This window comes from Podarcis bocagei (assembly GCF_964188305.1).
Source record: "Podarcis bocagei genome assembly, chromosome: 12".
Taxonomy (NCBI): domain Eukaryota; kingdom Metazoa; phylum Chordata; class Lepidosauria; order Squamata; family Lacertidae; genus Podarcis; species Podarcis bocagei.
In genome coordinates, this window is record NC_138137.1 from 42685144 (window position 1) to 42709282 (window position 24139).

General features: G+C 41.2%; 1 protein-coding gene across 8 annotated transcripts in view; it reads left to right on the top strand.

The window, feature by feature from the left end:
- The window catches only part of CCDC7 (coiled-coil domain containing 7), a 160993-nt gene that overhangs the window by 4756 nt on the left and 132098 nt on the right, over positions 1 to 24139 (top strand). For 6 of the 8 annotated variants that reach the window (XM_081163417.1, XM_081163415.1, XM_081163416.1 and 3 more), the window contains exons 2-14: positions 2014 to 2075; positions 3444 to 3675; positions 7037 to 7126; positions 9010 to 9099; positions 10209 to 10229; positions 10333 to 10365; positions 17103 to 17263; positions 17755 to 17819; positions 19663 to 19734; positions 20801 to 20876; positions 21331 to 21361; positions 22208 to 22297; positions 23859 to 23962. In XM_081163417.1, coding sequence (XP_081019543.1) covers positions 3454 to 3675; positions 7037 to 7126; positions 9010 to 9099; positions 10209 to 10229; positions 10333 to 10365; positions 17103 to 17263; positions 17755 to 17819; positions 19663 to 19734; positions 20801 to 20876; positions 21331 to 21361; positions 22208 to 22297; positions 23859 to 23962 — 1055 coding nt within the window. In that variant the 5' untranslated portion in view covers positions 2014 to 2075; positions 3444 to 3453. The remainder of the gene's footprint in view (positions 1 to 2013; positions 2076 to 3443; positions 3676 to 7036; positions 7127 to 9009; positions 9100 to 10208; positions 10230 to 10332; positions 10366 to 17102; positions 17264 to 17754; positions 17820 to 19662; positions 19735 to 20800; positions 20877 to 21330; positions 21362 to 22207; positions 22298 to 23858; positions 23963 to 24139) is intronic. The other 2 variants (XM_081163414.1, XM_081163413.1) reach the window with 2 other exon arrangements.

Here is a 24139-nt window from a genome sequence, read left to right on the forward strand (position 1 = left end):
TGCTGCGGCGGGAGGGGGAAGGCGCATTTGCTGCACTTTCTGCAGTTTTCCCTGCCCTCGTGAAACCACTAGCCAAGGGAGCAGCTAGAAGGCAGCCGAAGCAGCCGCGGGCCTGACGGTGCCCCCACCGTCGCTCTTTGGCCGGAGAGTGCGGGAATGTCCCACTAACCGTGCTTCGCAAGATGAAAAATTCGCAAGACGAAAAACCTCGCAGAACGAATTAATTTCGTCTTGCGAGGCACCACTGTACTGCAGGAATGTTATACTGTCACTGGCAACAGGAACATTCCACTTTTGACATTGTTGTTCATCTCCCCCCCTGGGGGGGGGGACAGGGAAGACAAGCAGCAACACCTCCCAGAGTGCCCCAGCTCAAACTGAGTTGTGGTGGTGGTGAAAGTGGAGGGGTGGGCGCAGTGGCATGGGAGGCAGGGAGTAGCGTATTCTCAGGTGGCAAAATGGTATGGGCTGCCCTTGGTACTTAGTACCCTTAAGAAAATGGTGGTGTGTGCACTCCTGAAAGAACTCTCCCTACATGCAGAGATTGTGAACTACTGTACAGTTGCTAGTGTTCCCTTTTTGGGAAAGATGCATAAGAGGGTGGTGGTTCAGCTGAAGGTGCTCTTTAGATCCATGTCAATCTGGGTTTAGGACTGGTTTTGGAACTGAATCAGCCTTGATCGTCCTGATGGATCATTTTTATCAGAAGATGGATGCAAAGTGTGACTGTTGCTTTAACTCAGCCTCTCATTGGCTTTTGAGGCCATTAGCCATCATAATTTGCTGGACCAGCTCTGTGGATTTGGAAGGCAGTGTTTTGCAGTGGTTCCACTCCTATCTGTGGAGCTGGTCTTGGAGGGTGGCATCAGGTGACTATACCCTGGCAATTGTGTTGTGGGGTGTCACAGGATGCAGGGGGTGGTCCCTGTCTGCTTGAAGGAGGCTGTGGTGAATCCACTCCTCAAGAAACCCTCCTTAGATTCAGAAAATCTAACTAATTACTGGCCCGTTGCTAATCTCCCCTTCTTGGGCAAGGTTCATGAGCATGGGTTGTAGACCAGATGCAGGCACTCAGTTGGGGCTTAGGTCCAGTTTGGGCACAGAAACTGCTTTGGTTGCCCTGTATGATAACCTCCATTGGGAGAGGGATGGGAAATGTGTCCCTATTAATTCTCCTCACCTCTGCGGCTTTCGATACCATTGACCATGGTATTCTTCTGGAGTGACTGTCCAAGTTAGGTGGATGGCACTGTTTTGCGGTGGTTCCAGTCCTACTTCGATGGACACTTCCTGAGGGTTGTGGTTGGGGAGTGTTCTTCAGCCCTATGGAGCCTTCAATGTGGGGTTCCTCAGGGTTCAATTTTATCCCATATGCTGTTTAACATCTACATTAAATGGCTGAGTGAGGTTATCTGGGCAGGTGGGAGTATGCTGTCAGCAATATGCTGATGATGCACAGCTCTGCTTCTCCTTTACATTTGCAGGTGTGGCAGTGGATGTTCTGGACCACTGTCCTGCCTTGGTAGTGGACTGGATGAGAGCCAACAAACTGAAGCTCAATCCAGATAAAACTGAGAGACTGTTAGGGGGCAGTTCCCTAGACTGGTTGAATGGGAGGTTGTCTGCTCTTATGCTCCCTCTGAAGCAGTGGGTACACAGCTTGAGGGTACTTAGATCTATAGAGGAAGGGTGATATACTAAATGAATGAATGAATGTAAAATAATAATAATAATATAATAATGTCCCACCATTCTTTGTTCTTTCAAACGAAGGAGCAACATATTACTTACCTGGGAAACCCAGCCAGATAAGTGGGGTATGTATGTATGTATGTATGTATGTATGTATGTATATAAATAAATAAATAGCAGGCTGAAAAATTGCTGCTTGCCATGCTACTTTAAAGTGATTAACAGATGCACAAATTTTCCTTCTCTAAAGTGCCCCCCATCACCCCATTTTCGATACCAGATTTTCTTATTAAATTCTTTCTGCTTCTATTCCCTTATCAGTTTAGGAACATTAGATCACCCGAGAAGCCACTGAAACACTGAACAGAACTCTTCTGATGCAGGTACATTGAGTCAAACAGAATATCGGGGAACATACAAACATATATAATTTGAGCAGAAGGGTCACTGAACAGAATTTGAGCAGTAGCCTCCTTTTGTCCATTATGAAAAAAGATAACTAGGACAAGATTTACTCTTGTGCAGCCTCCACCTCCAGCTTGAACAGAATGGAAGAATCATAGAGTTGGAGGTAAACTCAAGGGTCATCTAATTCAATCCCTTCAATATAGGTATCAAAGTTATGTTATCCCCAAGCATTTTATGGCATTTTATGGTGTTTGTGGGAGAGGGGTTATTTGTTTGTTATTTGTTTTTGTTTTATTATGCAGTTTGTGTTCTCATTTTGTATTTTTATGTTGTGAACTGCCCTATATAAAAATTTAATCAATCAATCAATCAATCAATCAAATGACTGGGGCTCCTCTGCTGCCAGCAAGGTAGGGACCCAGCCTGAGAATTTTTCTAAGGCATTCCCTGGAGACAGACCTGCTGAGTTCTCTCCCTGGATACTAGAGTCTCTGTTTCCCTAAGTCTCGGCTCTGGGAGGTTTGGACCATCAGCAGATGATGAGTTATCTGGGTTTGGGTCAGGGGTTAGTGTGACAGTTCCTTCAATTTAGTACCAGTTTAATACGGAGTTGCCATCTTTGTTCATCTGGTTTTTTAATTGAATTCAGGTGATGATTTTACCAAGCTAGTTCTGATGTTTTCTGAGTTGTCCTTCCATTACCCCACCAGATTAGACTTGGGTGTGTGCGTGTGTGTGTTATAAAACACAACTGCAATTTCAGTGTCAGATATGGATGGCTAGCCCACCATTTTCAGGGCTATTGTACCATTAATTTGAAGTTTCCTTTTTATAGCTTCTACTCCCGTAATTAGTTCCTATTTGTTCACTTATGGGACCATGGTATTCATTACATGGCCTTTAATAAATCCTATTCCTGAAGGGTCTTACAATGGCCTTTAATTTGTCCTGTTGATATGGGATTAAAATGCCCTCTAAATAGGTGGAACATTTTTTTTTAAAAAAATATTTTATGAGTGCAATTGTAATGCCTATTTAAAAAACAGCTTTTGGTCTGGCTGCAAAGAGGAAACTAGTAATTTAGCTAGCTCCTACTTTCCAGGACACAGAAACTGACTGCTTAAAAGCCCATTAAATAATGCCATGGATTTTTGAATGGACAGAAGCAAACCTATTACAGGGCAGAAGCTGAAAATAAGTTTATGTGTGCAATAGTTCTGAAAGTCCTTATAGTGCCCACATGAAAAATGAAATATTATTTTTTAAAAAAAGTGTTATTTTGCTATTTTATTTTTTAATGATATGAACCAATATTGTTTTATTTCTTCCTAAAAAAATAACAGAAGAAGAACAATGAAGCCAGCAAAAGTGAGAATTAAGGATCAACCGCTATATTCCTCATTTAATGAAAAGAGGAAAAGTAAACAGGGCTATGAACCTGGGCATATGCTTTTATTGCCTTCAGCTCCAGCAGAATCTGTTGCACAGTACTCTTTAGCCCTTCCATCAACAAATAAAGATAGAGTACTAGATGAAATGGACGTGCTTAAGAATATAACTGTTCATCTAAATGAGGTAGGACAATCACTGAATTTTTGCATGTTCATTCCATCTTGACTGTTGAATTCAGTATGCCAACATAGTTTGCATCCTAAATTCCTCCGTCCAAATGTTTCCTTTAACTAAATAATTAAAATTGCAAGAATTAATAGGAATTCCTATCTGAGTGGACAATATTAACTACCAAGGAGTTCAGAACCCTGAAAAGCTAAGTTGCTCATTAAAACTCAATCTATTCCTGGTAATATACCAAATCATATGCATCCTAAAAACTTGGTGCTAGTATCATGGCTAGGAAGAATAGCTATTATAAAAATTGTAAAACCTAGAATCAGTTTCTTCTTTTGAAATTACCCTATCATGGTTCTTCTCAGTGTGGAAAGAAACAACTGATCCTAACCACTGCTTTTATCTACAGAAAAGAAATAATTGAATTAAAAAACTTAGTTTCTGCTGTGATTTATTTTGTTGAAATAATTTTGGGTATACATTTTTTATTTGTATTAATTATTATATAATTTTTTATTATACATATACAGTTTGCTGATACAGTTGTACCTTGGTTTAAGAACAGTCCTGTTTACGAATGATTTGGTTTACAAACTCTGCAAAACTGGAAATAGTGTCCTGGTTTGAGAACTTTAACTCAGTCTAAGAACGGAATCCGACCGGTGGAAGGGCACCAGTGGCGGGAGGCCTCATTAGGGAAAGCACGCCTCGGTGTAAGAACGGTTTCAGTTTAAGAACGGACTTCCAGAATGGATTAAGTTCGTAAACCAATCATGCTGTTTGCCAAAGTTTTTGATACCAGAATTCTGAATTGTTTTTGGAAAGAGATAAATGTGTGTATCACAATTATTAGTTAATCTGTCAGTTGTTGCTAGAGCTACTGTTGTCATTTGAATTAATTTTTATTAATTTTCATTAATAACAATCTAATGGAGGCCACATTAATACAATACTAAATCATGCCAAATCACAATACAATAAAAAAGTCAATTAATCAGTTCTGAATTCAATATTTTTGGATGACTTCCCGTGTTCTGGTTCTGGAGTTGATGTTAATCCTTGGTCCTGCTGCAGTTCTCTTAATTAGTCCAAATTCCACAATGCCAATCTTAAACCTTTGTTTTAGCAGTCACTAGTGTGATGACTTTCATTCATATTTAATAAATCCATATCCATTAACTTGCAGAGGGATTTTATATCCTGTAGTTTCTGTGTGAAATTATTGTTTACCTTCTTCTTTTCATATTGTAATCAATCAAAAACTCATTTCTAAGCATGCCACAATTCCATTTTCCCTCTCCAAAACTTGAAAGCACTCCAGCTTCACTTATGTAGCGTTCCAGTTACGATAGAGAGAGTCCTCTCCAGATCAAAACCTTGGCACTGATTCATTTAGCGGGTTATCTTTCTCCTTCATACAGAACATGTCTGTTTCTTAAGTCCAAATTCAGATCCATCTTAAAAGAAACAGAAGTACTTCCACTCATGGTGACCGCATTGGAGAGTTTCCAATACGTACAGTGCTACACATTCTGCGTCCCTGCCCTCGCATTCCATCAGAGCGGGAGGCAGTTATTGGATGATCTGCGAGTGAAAGCTCTCCTACCCCAACCTGGGGGGGTGTGTGTGTGTTTCCAAGGATAATTACTGCCAGATTATCCTTAATTAACTGCACGGCTGGCATCCGCTATTGTGGGATCCATTGTTTTCCATGGTGGGAGCGCCGGAACAAGCTACTATTGTCAAACATTGGAAAGATTTTAAAAACAGACATTCCTTGAGTTTCTGCTTTTATGCTATGCTAATATTAGAAATATATAGCATTGTAGGTAGTCTAAGGGAGAAAGATATAGATATAGATTTGGACATTTTGTTGTTTAGCCATTTAGTCGTGTCCGACTCTTCGTGACCCCATGGACCAGAGCATGCCAGGCACTCCTGTCTTCCACTGCCATTTGGACATTACTAAATGATTATTGTCTGCCCTGTAGTTGAAAAAAATATGGAAGTCGCTATCTGTCCTTGCAAAGAAAAATATGCTTAAAATTGACCACAGATGATTCCAAACCCTACTTAACTGTATAGTCAAAGGCATATAATCACAGTGCCACAGAGGCTGTCTGGAACAACTGTCTTACCTCTGTATGGCAGGGAAGTGCTGCATATCTGACAGATATATTATAAAACAGTAGCGGGCAACTTCCAGCCTACATGCCTGTTTAGGCTGGTGAGGCCCTTTAACCTATGAGTCTCTTTTGGCCAAACCACACCCACCTGCCCTATTTCTGAAGTCATCTATGACTTTGTTATCTATGACAGTTAAAGTGGCTGGGGCAAATGGGTTTCCAGGTACTGCCATTCAGCTGACTGGCAGTGCTTGAAAATCCCTGCTCTCGGTACTTGTGCATCTCTTTGCTTGGTTGATTACCTGTGCTTGCAGAGAGCTGTGTACTATCAGCTGTTAACTGAATCATAGAATCACAGAATTGTAGAGTTGGAAGGTGCACCAAGGGTCATCTAGTCCAAACCTCTGCAATACAGGAATCTCAATTTGATCATACATGATAGATAGCCATCTAGAGTCCACCACTTATTGCGGGAATCTGTTCCACTGTCAAACAGCTCTTACTGTCAGAAAGTTCTTCCTGATGTTTAGTCAGAAGCCTTTTTCTTGTGACTTGAATCTATTGGTTTGGGTCCTAGCCTCTGGAGCAGGAGAAAACAAATTTGCTCCATCCTCCATTTGACAGTCCTTTAGCTATTTGAAGATGGCTATCAATTTTTCAAAATATTTCCCCGTGATCCAACTGTTTGTCGGTGTGGACAGAGAATCCTGAGGAGTGCTTTGAAGCTTCCCCCCCCCCATCAGCTGACAGGGCTTCAAAACACTGCATTGGGCTCCCTGGAAGCACTGGCAATCAGCTCCTTGATGATTCTTGCAGGGAGCCCTGCACAGTGCTTTGAAGCCCAGACAATCAAATGCACTTTGTGGGGTGCCTGATGATACTGTGATGTCAGATGATTGAAAGGTGGGCAGTCCTGCCTATCTATCATACTTGGGCTAGGGGAATAGGAAGGTGATAATTGGTTCTGGCTGATGGCTCTAGTTCCCACCACTGTTGTAAATTGTTAGCAAATGATGTTAGATCCCAAGAAGTATAAAACTATTTTTCATGTTCCAAACTAACTTATGACACAATATTATTCAGCAACTATTCCACCTGCCTGAAACATAAACATTTGTACAATATACCACTGTCTTTATCATCAGGTAAAACAATGACTTTTGGCACCAGGCTTCTAGTATAATACAAGTAGGGGGTATGACTAGTGAGAGATGATAAAAATCATTTGGCACTTTCTGCAGCTTGTACAGACAATGGAAGATGTGTATGCAAATGAAGAAATGAAAGAAGAAGAGGCATTGGCGGCGGCGGCAGGGGAACCTACAGTACCTGTATGTTTATTGAATAATTTCACATATTCTTTGAATAGGTTTCGTGTATGCTAGTTGTGTATACTGTATTGATATACAGTCTTACAATAGTATATAAATATAATAGTTCTTACAAATAGTTGCTGAAGGATGGATAACTGTTGACTTCCAATTATGCCGTGGTACTTTTTTGTCCTAAACCAAGGATGGGAAATGAAATATCTGGGAGCAAGATGTGTCCCTCCAAGCCTCTCTTCAGCCTTCACTATTCTTCCCAGGTCATGCCCCCTTCCTTGGTCACACCCCTCACTGGTCCTCTGTGTCATCCTCTTTGGGGGTTGGCTGGAATTTGTCCTTGAACTGTGACAATTCATCTTGCTTATTAGGATGGTGGATAGAAACCTATGACTGCAGGTACAAACTTCAGAGTTCTGTGTGAGTGTAGCTTACTGAACAAAAGCAAGTCAAATTTGTTTGCATCTAGCCCCACCCACTTTAGTCACTTGTTCTGCAAACCACTGGCCTATGAACTCCACTCCCATTCTAAACGATGCAATGGTGTTAAATATTTGAACAGCACTTTGTTCAAAAAGTAGATGTTACACAATTTCCCACAATATTTCTCCCCAAATACTAGATTCAGGAAAGGGCAACCAAAATGTTCACGATGCTAGAACATTTCCCCTATGAGTAAAGATTACAAAATTTAGGGGCTTTCTAATTTAGGAAAAAAGACATGTAAAAGTTTATATGATATTGATCCCTCTCAAGTGCTAGTATCTGATGCTAAAATCCAGTGTCATCTGATGAAGCTTAATATTAGAAGATTCAGGACAGAGAAAAAGAAGTACCGTATTTCTTTTTAATTCAGTACGTGATGGGCATGATGGCCAGACCTGCTGCCAGCACCCACCTCGTACCCTTAATGTTGCAGGTCTGGCCATCATGGCCAGCACTTAATGAATTCTGTAGCTTGATTATCAAATTTGGGAAGAAATACTGTAAGGTTGCAGTGGTGGCAGAGAATAACTATTTATGCTGCCCTATAATAGGCTCAATAATGCATTTTATTAGTTTTTCAGTGAATGCCACTTCATTTTCTTAACTTGCTTTGTTTGTTTATACCAGGGAGCTAAATTAGATTTGCTTAGTATAAGGGATGTGGGTGGCGCTGTGGGTTAAACCAGAGAGCCTAGGACTTGCCGATCAGAAGGTCGGCGGTTCGAATCCCCACGACAGGGTGACCTCCCATTGCTCGGACCCTGCTCCTGCCAACCTAGCAGTTCGAAAGTACGTCAAAGTGCAAGTAGATAAATAGGTACTGCTCTAGCGGGAAGGTAAACGGTGTTTCCGTGCGCTGCTCTGGTTTGCCGGAAGCGGCTTAGTCATGCTGGCCACATAACCCGGAAGCTTTATGCCAGCTCCCTCGGCCAATAAAGCAAGATGAGCGCTGACACCCCAGAGTCGGCCATGACTGGACCTAATGGTCAGGGGTCCTTTTACCTTTACCTAGTAGGAGAATTTACATGAGAGTGATTGTCTCCACAGCTAGAGTAATCTTTGAATTCCACAAAGTGACAAGGGAAATTTATGTTTTATCATACAAATGGCAACAGGACCTGGGGAACAGGAGAATAACTTACTTCCTGGTTTGGGAGCTTGCATTTCACTGATACTTGCTGCTAAGTAGACCATAGGATTGAAATCTAATTGCCTCATTCTTTTCATTTTACAGAAAATGCAAATATTTAATTTGAAGCAAAATAGCTGGTTCAATATGTTAAAAAATTAAGAACTGAAACAAAGCTAGTATGGGTTTTAGAAGTATTTCAACCAAATAAAGATTACATTTTAAAGAAATTAAAGTCAGAAAATGCTGTAGAAATGTTTTTCCCCTTTGCTAGAAGGAAGAACATGAAGATATGACTACTTTCCTGATATGTTGTTCACAACTCAGTAACCAGTTAGATTGTGCACTTCGTGAAGAAAAACAAGTATGTACTATGAAATATGAACAATAAATATAAATTTATTTTGCTGTTGGATTTGCTTTCTCTCTGTACTTGGTAGGTTTTGTCTTATTCTAGCCTGTTCTCTTACCAAGTGCATCTGGAACTCAGCACATTTCCCAATACTATGTGTGTAATTTGACTCTTCCCTGAGCAATGTGAACACAGTGCTATTGTGGTAAACAGAAAGAGAGTCTCTCTCTTAAGGTGAACTCACTGTTGATCCTAGTACATACCATTCACAAGCAGGAATTGGTTACATATGTATGATGAAATCCCTGGTTGATGCCATATCCAGTGCAGATGAGACAACACATAGCCATTAATCAACACACAGCAATTAATCAGCCCTTGAGAGTGAAAGGTTACCACCAGCAAGAATATTCTGTTGTGAATAAGACAAATACCCTCTTTTTCATTTAAGCATGACCCTTATGGCAAGGACAGAATAAGCTTATTAAAACAGAGTAGCCAGCTAATCTTGTAATAGGAACATTAGCTGATGTGACTGAGGATGATTCATTAAAATTCATCATCACTTGTTATTTTGTTATTGTCAGCTCTGTTCCATCCCCTGGTCCCAGCAATTCTCAAAACCCAAGGTGGTCTCAGAGTGCCCCAGATGGGGAACTCACACAAAAGAGTTCAATTGCCCCCTTTCATTATAGTACTGCACTTAAGTTCTCATTTGATCTTGAAGTCATCACAGAATCAGTGGTGTACCTAGGGGTTGGCTAGATTGGTCACTGCCAAGGGCACAGGCCATGAGATGTGTGTGCAAAATGGCGGCTCTCCACTCTGCCTCAAAGTGGCTAGGAGCCCACTGGCCCACTTTTGTGCTCCCTGGACCACTCATCCACTGCTCTGTGTGGTCAACATTTCCTTGCCAAGGACACAACAGACAGGGAGGGAGGCACCGATACAGCTCCTTGTAAAGGGGGCAAGGGAGCCTAGGTACACCTCTACACAGAATGAAATGCATGTATGAAAAGGGTAGTTATTTACTGTGAAAACCTTGTGTTATATGTACAAAGATAATTTTTTGGTGTTAAATTGTAACAGAAACACCTAGTGATTTTAATTTTCTTTCTTAGATATTAGACTCATTGCTTCAGGTAAGAAATTCATTCATTCATTTATTAATATTTCTAAAACCTGTTGTATTTTTTGAAAAAAATGTAATTTGTAAATGCCTAATTTTCTTTTCTTTTCTTCAAGTGGTTTGAAAAGGAGGTCCGTGAGATGGAAGAGGTAAACTAATATTTGGAAAGTTGGTTGATTAGTTTTGATAGGAAATATGTGGAATATATTGTTGCAGTATAAAGCATTGTTACAGTGAAAAGCATTTCTGTATATGCATTGCTGCTGCTTATTTATGACTAACTTTACAACATCCATTTCAGTGGAGTTTGCTCCCATGTAAGTTTAAATAGCTTTGCTAATTTAGTGATTGCTATTTAGGTTGCATGCATCTCTTGAGTGTGCTCAAGTAAAATATTAGCATTGTAAATATGTTTGCTTGTTATACATATGAAAAAAACAACACAGAAATGTTCAGCTTTTACATAAGCACTCCATGCAGTGCTGGGGCTTGGGATGCCTCTCCCCTATCCCATTCCTGCAACCTTTGCTAAGTGGTTTAATAGTCTGCTGTAACAGCAGCTGTGCATCAAGTCAAAGATAAGAACATGCAGAATAGAAGGGGAGCTGTTCAATAAGGTTTCACAGGGAGCAGAGCAAGATTTGTTTGTTGCTTTAGCCTGGGTTAGGCTTCCATTGAGAAGTTTTATAGTTGATCCACCTCTTCCTGACCTGTCATCAGGGCTTTGAGCTGGATCATTTGAGGAATGATGCATCCTCCTCATGAGTACGGCTTAGTGAATGTTGTCCTCATGAGGGCCAGGCAGACCTGAGCTTCTGGTTTTGATTTTCTTATAAAGAAGAGCCTCTGCTCCTGTAGTCCTGGGTTTGAACTTGATGGGTCTGAGCCCAGTCAGGGTGTAACAGTTGCTTTAACCCTGTAGCCACTTTGATTGGGGTATCTTCTAAGATGGTGGTCTCAGGAGAGTTATTGTTCTCAACTGATTCAGAGGTTTTCAACCTTTTTGAGTCCATGGCTCCCTTGACCAACTACATTCTTTCTGTGCCATCCCTGTGAGGCTCAGGAGCCCAGTTATGTCACCCCTTGCCTGCAGAGCTGGCAACCTCTAATCCTTTTTTGAACCCCCTTTTGGCGTGTTCCCTTAGTCTCCTCTCCCCTCTCCTTAGGAGGCCTCTGGGCAGCTGCTGTTGCCACGCCCCCATGCCCCAAAGAGATGCCTCCTCACACTGCCCCACAGGGGCCTTGGACTTGTCTGTCCATTCCCAACAGCAAGGACTGGAAGCCTGGCTGGCTGGGCTCCCTCACCCGCTCGCTGGTCAGGGGGTGCTGGTTGCCTCAGCTCCTGGCAACCAGCATCCCCTGACCAGCCCCAGAGGCACCATTCGCCTGGCAAACTTGTAGTCAGGGCTGCTACAGTAAACAGCACACAACCCTTTGGGAAGCAGAGACATGAGAAGGCATCAAAGGAGGGAGGGAAGGAAAGAGGGACAGAGGCTAGTGTTGCCAGCAGCACTACTGACTATCATTCAAGGCACTCCAGGGTTGAAAACCACTGCTCTAACTTTATCAGTACTGGGGTCAGTACCTCTGAGGACTTGCGTAGCTCAGGTCTGGTCCCCCAGTTAACAAATAACCTAAGTTAATAGGATAATATATTGTGCTAATATGTTTATATCTGTCCCATTAAACTTTAATTAGTTTAATGCTTATCAAATGTCCAGTGCGCTTCCGATACGACAATGTCCCATTACAGCAGAGCTTTTCGCACAGCGGCTCAAGAAGGGCTGGAGAGTCAGCATCTTTTCAATAAAGGAATCTTGGAGCAAGCGGTTTGGAACTCAAATAAAAGGTTTATTTACACAAAAACAAAAAAACCCTGGTGAAGAATCACACATTTCAGCAAACACGCCCCAAAGAAAAGGGAAGGGGGAAGGGGCAGCAAACACACGAGTGAGTTGACTATTTATACAAACTCACATTCCTGGAAGCCTAACTACCTCCAGCTGCTCAGTGATTAGAGCGTCTTGATTAGAGCTTCTTAACCCTTTAATACCAACACCCCCTCTCGCTCGTAACACTGAGCTGTAACAACCTTAATTCAAATTTAAACCTGAACAGAAACATTTATGAGATTGTGGACTCAAAGCTTTTGTAAAACCATCTGCGAGATTTTCTTTGCTTGGACAATACTTTAGTTCAATTAAACCTTGTTTTACACTTTGGCATACATTTTGATAACGGATATCCAAATGTTTTGTGTGTGCCTTGAATTGACCTGATTTAGCTAGTTTAATACAAGGTTGATTGTCTTCCCACACTCTGATAGGTAGGGAACATTCTCCAAACAATTCTTGTACCAGTTGTTTATAAAATTCCAGTTCTCTACATACATCTGATAATGCATTGAACTCAGATTCAGTTGAACTTAAAGCTATAAGTGATTGTTTTCTTGATCTCCAACCAATTAGTGCATTTCCAAATTTTATCGCCATTCCTGACACTGATTTTCTATCTGGTCCAGCATCAGCCCAACTGCTGTCAGCCCAACATTCAAGTTGTGTGCTGCCCTCTGCTGATAGTTTTAAGCGAAACCTTTTGGTAGTTTGGAGATACCTTAAAACTCTTTTTACTCCTTGCCAAGCATGCATTGATGGTTTTTCAGCTTGTCTACACAGCATGTTGACAGCATATGTTATATCGGGCCGAGTCCACTGTGCAATGTGGAGTAGACTGCCTATCGCTGACTGGTAAACCCTGGGATTACAGAACTCTGCCTGTTGCTCAGTTTGAGCATCCTTTGTGTAACTTAACTCCATTGGGGTTTTAACACCAGCACAGTTGTCCATTTTAAACCTTTCCAGCAACTGCTGGATCTTAGCTTCTTGGCTGAGCCAATAGTTCCCATCTTCATCTTGCTGAATTTTAACTCCTAGATAAACAGATACATTGCCTAGTGATTTTATCTGAAACCTTTCTCCAAGCTTTGTGGCAAATTGTTGTGCAAGTTTATCGTCCTTTCCACTGTATAATAAATCGTCAACAAATATCAAGACTGCTTCTTGTTCACATCCCGAGCCTTTTAGATAAAGACACGCATCTGCTGCGCTCTTTCTGAACCCCATGCTCTCTAGAGCATCGTTTAAGCAGGAATTCCAATTACGGGCGGACTGTTTCAACCCATAAATGGATTTGTGTAAGCGCCAGACCTGGTTTGGCTTGTCTCCTTCAAAACCTGGTGGTGGCGTCATATAGACTTCCTCCTGTAAGTCTACATTTAAATAAGCCACATTGACATCAAAATGAAACAGCTTATTTCCCTTCTTAGCTGAAGAGGCTAAAAGCATTCTTAATGACTCCGATCTTGAAGTAGGGGCATAAATTTGAGAATAGTGAACTCCTTTGCGCTGTGAAAACCCTTTTGCAACTAGTCGGGCTTTATATTGCAACTCCTCAGTAGTTGTGGGCTTTAAACGATATACCCATCGACAACCTACAGCTTGTTGGCCTTTTGGAAGCTCTGTACTTGTAAACACACCGAGAGACTTCATTGAAGCCATCTCCTTTTCCATTGCTTCCTGCCACTTTGCGGCTTCTGAGCTTGGAAGCTGTTGTACCTCTACATAGCTATCTGGCTCACACTGTGCCATATTTACGTATACACTTGTCACCTTAAACCGCTCTGGCGGCTTGCCCTTTGTGGCACGTTTTGACCTGCGCAATTGCTCCTCTTGTGCCCCCTCTGACTGTTGGCTGTCAGAATCTGTCTCAGACTTTACGTCTAGATGTGCCTCTAGGGATAAAGACCTCCGTTTAGATACCTCCCTTGGGCTTGGTGTTGCAGGCGACCTGCTTCGCTTTTGCTGTCTGCTAGGCCTAATGACTGGCGATGTTGGAACACTTTTAGATTCTGGCTTTTCTACCTTAGGAGAAGAACCTTGTGCCTGGTCAGAATCTGCATCTGAACCATGTGCACCATCCCCTTCTGGCTCATCACCCTCTGGACTTTCTTTCTCAGCATAAATGCCTAAATCATCTCTCAAAATGTCAGGGTTAGCATGTAAGTGAGTCCATCCGGATTGCTCACAAAATTCAGCGCTCCTACTGAGGACCACTCTTGTAGTATCCCCATCTGGGTTCACGAATCTCCAAGATTTGGCATGTGGTTCGTACCCACAAAAGATGAGTTTCCTAGCCCTTGGACTTCCCTTTTTCCTTAACGCTTTTGGGATAAGTACATAGGCTTGAGATCCAAACACCCGAAAGTAATTAACTTTGGGCTTCTTCCCATATAAAGCAAAATATGGCGTAGTATCAATTACCAAATTATATACTCGGTTCAGAACATGAGTAGCCGTCTGCCAGGCTTCCGCCCAGTAACTTTGAGGAAGTTTAGCATCAAACAACATAGAGTTTGCCAACTCTTGCAGAACCCTGTTTTTACGTTCGGCCACGCCTCCCTCTTGGGGGGAATAAGGTGTAGACAGATGATGCTTAATTCCCTTTTTCTTAAAGAAATTCTGCAACACAGACCTGGTAAATTCTGACCCTCTGTCTGTTTGGAAAGCAAGAACTCTAGTACCGAATTCAAGTTCTACTGCATGAACCCAATTTTTAACTGTTTCTGCAGTATCTGCTTTTGTTTTGAGAGGAAAAAACCATGTGACTTTTGTTTTGTCATCTGAGAGACACAGTGCATATCTCGAACCTCCCATGCTAGCAACATTGGGCCACATAGGTCCATATGCACAAGTTGGAATACTTTGTCAGATTTCCTATTTGAACTGGGATAGCTGCATCTATGAACCTTCGCCCTTTTGCATGCAGTACAATCCAAATACTTAGTACATTTGTTCAATTTGCACCCTTCTGATAATTCAGGTTGTCTTTTAACATACTGAAAATTAATATGTCCCAAACGGCGATGCCATAAATGAACACAAGAATTATGGGTAGGCAAGTTCACACAACCAGCATGAACCTGTTCAACTTCATCTGGACTTGTCTCAAAATAATATAACCCATCTCTGCATTCCACCTGCAAAAGAGATACGTTATTCTTTGAAATAGTGCAAACCCCATTTTCAAACACAGTTTTAAACCCATTTCTATCAAGTTCTGACACAGACAAAATACACCCCTTCATTCCCTTTAGCACGTAGGCATCAATTTCTGTTTGCAAACACTTCAAAAACACTGTGCCTACAGTCTCTAAGGAACGTTTAGTTGAATCTGCCATTGTCACAACTTTAAGGGTTTGCAAATGTCTGCAATTCTGCAAACGGACACTAGATGGCGCCACCAGGTGATGAGATGCACCACTGTCGATCAACCAGCGTAGATTGCTGCCTTGGCCACGCCCTTGCATCAACGCCATTGCTGAAGCCATGTGCTGTGTGCTGTGGGAGTAGCCACGACCTCCTCCTCTTCTTCGACGTCCTCTGGAACTCCTTGTCTGGTAACTAGGGGCAACGGCCTTGGTGCTATCTTGACCAGGTTCACGTGTACAATTCCTGATTAAATGGGAAGAGGAACCACAGCGAAAACAGTGTCTAGCTGCGAAAGCATTTACTGTGTTCTCAAACTCAGCATCCCCACTCTTAGGCACAGCATAACTCCCCTTTGAAGACAAACCTCTTTCTCTTTGCCTTTTATCCTGTTCATCAGCAAGTCGAGAAGAAATGTATTCAAGGGTTGAAGGCATAGCTTCCAAAGTTAAAGCTAGAGTCTCATAGCTTTTATCAAGAGAAGACAACAAAATGTATGACTGCTGCTCCATAGAGAAAGGAATGCCCAGCTGTCTTAGTTGATTAAAGGCAGACACCATTTTGGCAATATGTTCTTTCACACACGCTCCCGGTTGGAGACGTAAATCAAACAAACATCTTGTAGCATGGATCTTGGCCCCCGCAGTATTTCTGGAATTTAACCGCTGCAGAACCGTCCAGACCTCATGCGTGTTCTTTAACTCAGAAACATAAGGCATTTGCTCTGGTCCCACTGCCAAAACTAGTAGACCTTGGGCTTTCCTGTCGCGTTTCTGTGAAGCTGCCGCTGCTGCTTTGTCTTCTGCAGATGCGTCTGCAGCTGCCTGTAAAGGCGGTGCTTCAGTACAACTCCACAACTCTTTTGCTTGCAACCAAACCCTTACTCTAGCCTTCCAATCTTGCCAATTTTTCCCATTGAGTCGCGTAAAGGGGACAGTAAAACTTTCCTGGGACTCTGCCATCCTCCCTGGGGCTTAGGAACGATACTCACAGACCTGTAGACCGTCTCCCAGCTGCTGAGGTGGCTCCTCGAGGAATAAGGCGTCTTCCAGCGAGTACAAACTGCGCAGTGCCTCTTTAAAACTTTTCCTAGGCACGTTGCAGGACTCAAGCTGCTTTGAAGGCTTTCGTTGTCGGCAACCGCTTCTGTCTTCGCTCCATTCCTTGTATAAATCACTCTTAACTGCACTCCTTATCTCCTTCTTGACGTACAAACAGCCATAACCTGTCCCATTAACCTTTAATTAGTTTAATGCTTATCAAATGTCCAGTGCGCTTCCGATACGACAATGTCCCATTACAGCAAAGCTTTTCGCACAGCGGCTCAAGAAGGGCTGGAGAGTCAGCATCTTTTCAATAAAGGAATCTTGGAGCAAGCGGTTTGGAACTCAAATAAAAGGTTTATTTACACAAAAACAAAAAACCCTGGTGAAGAATCACACATTTCAGCAAACACGCCCCAAAGAAAAGGGAAGGGGGAAGGGGCGGCAAACACACGAGTGAGTTGACTATTTATACAAACTCACATTCCTGGAAGCCTAACTACCTCCAGCTGCTCAGTGATTAGAGCGTCTTGATTAGAGCTTCTTAACCCTTTAATACCAACAATATCTATATTTCAGATAGGCGAGGAAGAAATGATTCCAGATTGGCAAATTCCAGTAGCTGATAAAAACATATCAAATAACATTACTAAATTACGGAACCGCATCCAAAAGCTTGAAGATTTGAAAGGCCGTATTCAAGAACTGCCAAAGCTTATCCAGCTTTCTGCTCCTAAACAGTAAGAGTGCTGTGAAATAGTTAGGTTTAATAGCAATAAAATATAGATTTGTTATATGGATTATTGAAAAATATTTTATTAGACCTTTCCATTTCCTGAAGCACAATCAAGGTGTTTGCTTAACAATCATGAAAGACTAGAAACTATCACATTATCACCATCTTTGTACCTCCTTAAAGGTCTAACTTAACAGTATGAGGGGCTGAAGAATTCTGAACCCCCCCCCAAAGTATTTGTTGTTTGGTTGGCTGATTATATCTTGTTATGAGTCTGTTTCCAGAACACTAAAGATTAAGCATGAGCTGTTTCCTATGTAATATTATAGTGGATTTTATTAGTAAATATAAGAATGCATTTTTTTTTACCAAATGTAACCTAATTATATAAAATTAGAAATTTTATTTTTTTTCAAAAACTGACTTTCAGATTATAAAATTAGATTTAATATTTATGATATTTCACATTTTGACAAATACTTCATATTTTGACAGTGAAAAGAAAAAAGCATTAAGCCCTGTGGCTCCTGCTCCAAAAGACCCAAAACGTATTATTGAAGGTAAGGATTGTGATTTAATATGGAGACAAAGGAAGCAAAATATATGTTTTGGGTGGAGTATGAGAAATAAGTCGTGGAGCATGCTGGACAGGTCATAAGGGGGCTGAAGGAAGCTAGGCTAACAAGGTAGGAAATTGGGGACATGGAAAATAATATATAATTTGCCTTTAAAAAATGGAGTGTAATCTTGATTTATTTGAAACTCTCTGCTTTCTTTAAACAATTATTGTATTTATATTAATTTGTTTCCTTATTTTCACAATGATATTTGTAATTTCTTCATATGTTAAGGATGGAAGAATTTGTCAGTTTTGCTTCTCCTGGTTTTTCCACATTTCTTTAATAATTTGCATATTTGTATTTTAAAAATCTTTACAATTCCCCCCCATGATTTTGTTTGATGTTCTCTTAATATAACACATTTTTAGCAGTTTTGAATAATGTACACATTTTCAAGCAATTTCTCATAACATAAAGCACATTGTATTTTATTTTCATTAATATACAGTATTGCATTTTCTGAAAGTGATAAGCACTGCACATGGTGTGTGTGGGGTTATATCACTGTCTTATGTGCAGAGAGAAGGCATGCAACAAGGTCTCAGTCAGTTGGCTACTCTTCCTTAGTCTGTTGGCTTTATATGCAAACTGAATTGAATTTATCCCCCATACCTAGTATATATATGTGTGTATGTATTCTTTGTATTAAAAACAAAATTAAGCAAAGAAAACCACTTTGCTAGACTTGGAACTACAATATTTGGTTGAGGCTTGGAGTCAATGAGATTTACTAGGAGTAAGTTTCATAAATGGCTACTGTCATCTAGAGGAGCACTGTTAGTTGTCCCTCATGCTACAGCGGCCCAGCCGGCCTTCGCTAGATATCAGGCATTTAGTGCTGTCAGGCCCATGCTCTGGAAAACACTTTGGTAGGCACCCATGGTTTTGACTTGAAAGCTTTTTATGCTGACAGACCTTTGCACCTGTTTAAACTGATTAGCCATTCGCTTTAATGATTATTTGTATTGCCTTTAATGCTGTTTTGTTGATGTACACCACCCTGATACTATGATTTGGCGGTATACCCATCTTACAGCACCAATCCCATTTGAAACAAAACTGCAAAAACTGCATGTCGGCTGAGAAAATCAGAGACATTTCTTCCTTTTCTCCTCTTTTGGTAGCAAGAAAGAAAGGCTCCCAGAAAGGTCCTGATGGCCCTTAGTTTCTCAATGTTCACCAGGGTCATTATTTCTGGTACAGTCTCTGTATGCTGAAGGGTTACAAAATGGAGTCCTTTCCTGCTTCCTGTCGCTGGAGCACTGCTGTTGCTGTCCTGGTTGGATAAAGGATGTTTAAGGAGAAGGATGTATGTGTTGCGGGTTAGGGAGTTGTAGAGCTGGGTGGGCGCAAGGGAGGGGGTGAGTGCAAGGGAGTGGGGCTGGGCAACTTCTGAACCTGGAAAATAGGTGGTTATTTATTAGTTTTTTAAACAAACAAACAAACAAACAAACAAATATTGACTTATTTCTAAGTCAGTTTTTCATGAGCTGATGAGAAGTAGCTTGAAATTTAAAAAGGAACATTATAACTACCCATTTCTTTTTTATTTTGTTCCCAAATCATAGCCTATTTGGTAACACTGTTTCAGAGAAAGGTCAGTTGGCACCATCATTTCATTGATTTGTTTTAGGGTTTAAACTTAGCCAGCATGGATAAGAAGAAAAAGCTTTCTATTTTACAAGTTTATTTATTTATTTCACATTTGCTAATGAATTACTGTATATACATTTGAAGAACTGCTACAATAGTTTAAACTGAGTAATAAAATGTTTTGTTTCAGAACTTGCTATGAAACATGCAACTGAGGATGTAATGAATATGGTACAAGTTTTCCAAGATGATACAGGCCAACGTAAGTTCTTTAGAATTTGAAATGGCAGTGGCTGAAATCTCAGGGCATGATCTGGTCAACATTAACCACTTTAATATCCCAGTGGAGGAGTGGAGAATCAGAACCATTGGGGGTGGGAAATTAGAATCAGGAAAAGCCAGTCTGGGGCTGGAACAAATGGTGGGAAGAACCAGAATGAAAAGTGTATGAAACGACCCCTTTTCTTTCATGTTTTGTGGCACCCCTTTTGTGAGTCTCCCTCTTTCTGTTACTTCCTTTCTCTACTCCTTTCTGCTACCTGCTTCTAGATGCCACCACTTCCTCTGCCCAGGGGTGTCAACTTGAATAAAATATTGGGGAAGGGGGCAAGTCCTGCTCTGCATGATCAATCACATGATGCAGGACACCATTTGAATGGCAATGCCCATTAACTGGGGGGGGGGGTCCTCTCAAATATTTTACAGGGGGGCTGAAGACCCCTCAGCCCCTAGGAGTTGGCTCCTATACCTCTGCTGCTGGTGAAGACTGCCATTTCATGCACCCTGCAGAGATCCACTGGCCCTACTCATCCCTACATTTGCATGGTCAATATGTTTATACTCTTACTCACATGACAATGAGCCCGCATATTCTGCCCTGAGTAGATGTTTGATTCATCTATAAGAGATGCCTGTGATCCTCCAGTTAGCAATAATAGTTAAGTGAAGGCTAGGATAGATCCTTGGTGGAGAGAGGCAGTGATGGTGGAAGCTTGACTCTGTTTCCACCAGACCTATTTGTGAGTAATTGAACAGGAGTGGCTGATTTTATAAGCCCCCCTTTTCAATTACTAACAATATCACCAGAGTAGGATGTGAAGAATCCTTGCCTGTATGGGTCATGGCACTGGAAGACCAAAAGTTTCTGTTGAATTCTACATTTATATGTGTATGTTTAGATTGCATTAAATAATAGAACAAATCTATGTCCTGCGTAATAAATATTTAAATTGTATTATTAACTGGTGCTGGTCACTTTGGATACCCATTTCTGGGGCAAACTAAAGGCTATAAACTTAACTAACTAAAATTTTGTTGTTGTTGTTCAGAAACAATGGAATCAATGAATAATCGCATGCTAGAAATAATGAAAGTGTTTGAAAGACAGACAAACAAGTTACACAGGTACATAATCTATTTGATATGTTACATAGAAAAACTGTACAGTATTAATGCATTACAGGAGTACAGGCAAAAACCAGGTTCCCAGAACTTTGAGCTTTTAGCCAAGATGTGCCACAAATTCCAGGTGCATATGCCACTTGTAATCCATGCCCAGGTTGGACAATAATATTATAGCTTGTAGAAACTTATATTTCCAGTTAATTATATTTTGGCACTTTTGTAAGGAAATCATCTTCAGTTCCCAGAGAACTATGGCTATCTGTGGATTGTTAAATAAACCTTAATGTAAACACTGCATATAATGAAATCTCACACTGTGCTAAATTTAGAGGGTGCTTATGTCCCTTATCTATATGGGGTTGTGACATATATGATATGAGCAGGGTCTTTCCTGCCAGATGTTACTGAAGTTTATAAAGTACAAACTAAGAAACATATATTTCATACTTTTCAGAGTTTCAAATGAACAGGATGTGCTGGAAGGTGTGAGTATAATACTTAAAAAACTGTATGAGTGTTCACAGCAGTCACTGGATGCAAAACACTATAATATAGAAAATACACACACAATCTTTATTACGGTCCAGAGACCAACAAAACATTACAAATCAATACAGAGTTCATACAGCCTACCTCCAGATTACTCAAGCACTTTGTTTGGAATATAGGGCTCATTTGTTCTTGCAACCACCGATAAAAACTTTGCCACTGCCAACGTTCTAGCTTTTGTCCGGTCTTCCAGTAGAAACCTGACATAGTGAGACTCTGACTTTCCCGGGAAAGGCACCAGCAAGGGTAGTATCAGTTCAGCCCTGGCCTGCACATACTTCGCACAATGTAACAAAATATGACCTATGGAATCGATGTCTTGGGCACACGAGCAAGTATTTGTATTTTTAAGGTGATAAATGAGATGAATTTTAAATACCTAAAAAGAAAACAGGAGAATTGCACCAAATTTCAGATAAGTATCTTGAATTCACTGAATTTTAATATCTGACAAAATTTTGGAAATATATCCAGAAATATTGAAGTTAGCAGATGGAAAAGAGAAGTAGAAATGAATGTCATCAGCATGCTGATGATGCCTCACCCCAAACCCCAGGATTACTTAGAGCAGCGTCTAATGGGGGATGAGACATTCCCTATCAGAAGACCTCCACCAGAGTAAACTGTTTGCGTGCCATTATGCTGTGTCAATGTTAAAAATGGCTTCACCATTCTTTTTTAATTTTTAAAATTTTCATTCTTTTCATTTCTTAATTTCAATTTTTAAACATTTCTTCAAATATGTTAAAACTATTTCCCCTCAAAATGTTTATTCTACCTAGAAATTACAGAAGATTCAACAAGAATTTCGAAAGCTTGCAGAAGAGAAGGAGATAATGGAGGATGAACTTCAAAAGATGAAAGGTTCAGAGGTAATTATTTTTCCAATACTTCTACTTAGAAATTACAGAGGATTCAACAAAAATTTGAAAGCTTATGGAAGAGATAATGAAGGATGAACTTAAAGATGAATGCTTCACAGGTATGATTATATTTTACAGAAGCTGCATTCCTAAACAAGCTTATTGGAGAGGAAACCCATTGAACACAGACTTAATTCCAAGTGAACCTGCATAGAATACATGCATAGAATACATCACTATCCAAACATTTGCTTATCTGAATATAAATAATTATTCCCAAACTTCACTACATGCACAGCTGATTCAGATATCCAAACAGCTGGAGTTTGTTCACTTATTTTCCGTATTTTTCGCTCCTATAGGACGCACTTTTCCCCCTCCAAAAATGAAGGGGAAATGTGGGTGCGTCCTATGGGGCGAATACAGGCTTTCGCTGAAGCCTGGAGAGCGAGAGGCTCTCGCTCTCCAGGCTTCAGGAAGCTCTGTGCGACCCTCCGGAGCCCGGCGCCAAGCCGCACCAGCCTCCGGAGGGTCGCGCAGAGCTGCCTGCGCTCCCGGGCTCCATGCAGCTCTGCGCGACACTCCGGAGCCCGGCGCCAAGCCGCGCCGGGCTCCGGAGGGTCGCGCAGAAATGCTTGTATTCCGAAGCCTCGGGCACGCTGAAGAGCGCGCCCGGGCTTCGCACAGCTGTCCGCAAGCCTGGGGAGACCGGCATGGCTCCCTAGGCTTGCAGATAGCAGGCTGTTCTGGGGGCTGGGGTTGGGGGAAGCTCGGGCTTCCCCCGCGCCAGCCCCGTGCCTGGGGGGAAAATAATTTTTTTTCTTTATTTCCCCCCCCCCCCCAAAAAAACCTAGGTGTGTCCCATAGGGCGGTGCGTCCTATGGGGCGAAAAATACGGTACTTGTTTGTGATTTGCTGGTCAACGGGAACCATTTTGGGGCAGAAACCAAAATGGGGTTGAAACCATTTTGGGGCAGGAACGGGGAGAGATTGGACATTTCAGAAAACAGGGTTTTTCCTTTGTCTCTCTTTTGCTGATTGGCCACAGCCATTTTAGGAAGAAATGGTAGAAGAGGGAAGAAAGCTCGCAGTTTGGAAATGTTTCTGTAAGCAATAGTGGAAATTCCCCAATGAACAATTTCCTGGGAATGTCCGGAAAGTGGGACTTGCATGTAGATGGGTTCTGCCAGACATTATACAACAGGAAAAAAGGATGAGAAGGGGAAAAGGAAAATAAGCAAATTCAGGAACTGACTTTTATATTGCATTATGTTCTTATTTATTGTAATATTGCTTAATGGATACAAATGACACAGTACAACAGATATTATAGATGAGATTGTTTTTCCATCCCTATATATGATGTTTTGTTGTTTTGTATGCTCATGGTGTCTGTTTTAAGAGTGAAAATGTAACCAAGGGGAAGAGTGGGAATATTCTTCCTCTGTCAAAGGTCTCTGGAAGTTCTGTGCTGTTTCCTGCCCATTGCATCTTCAAATGTACAACTGTACAAGGAACAAGTAATAATTTTCCTATGTAACCTATTTGGTGTTTTCTCACATACGTCTAACAGCAAGAAAAAGGAGTGCAAGATACAAGGAAAAAAATGTTATCAAAACTGGAAAAAGAAAAAGCAAAAGTTGAAGAAAAACCACCTCAAGTAATTGTAGAAAAGTAAGAAAAGTAATTAATAATCTAGATTGCAATCTAAACTCCCTTTCTTGGTTTGTTTGTGGGGTGGAAGTGTCCTCCACCCAGCCCTGACAATCTTCACTGGGTTCCACCCACAGAGTGAGGCTAGCATCATTTTGCTCACACAAAACTCCCCATTTGTTTTGCCAAGTGAACGGG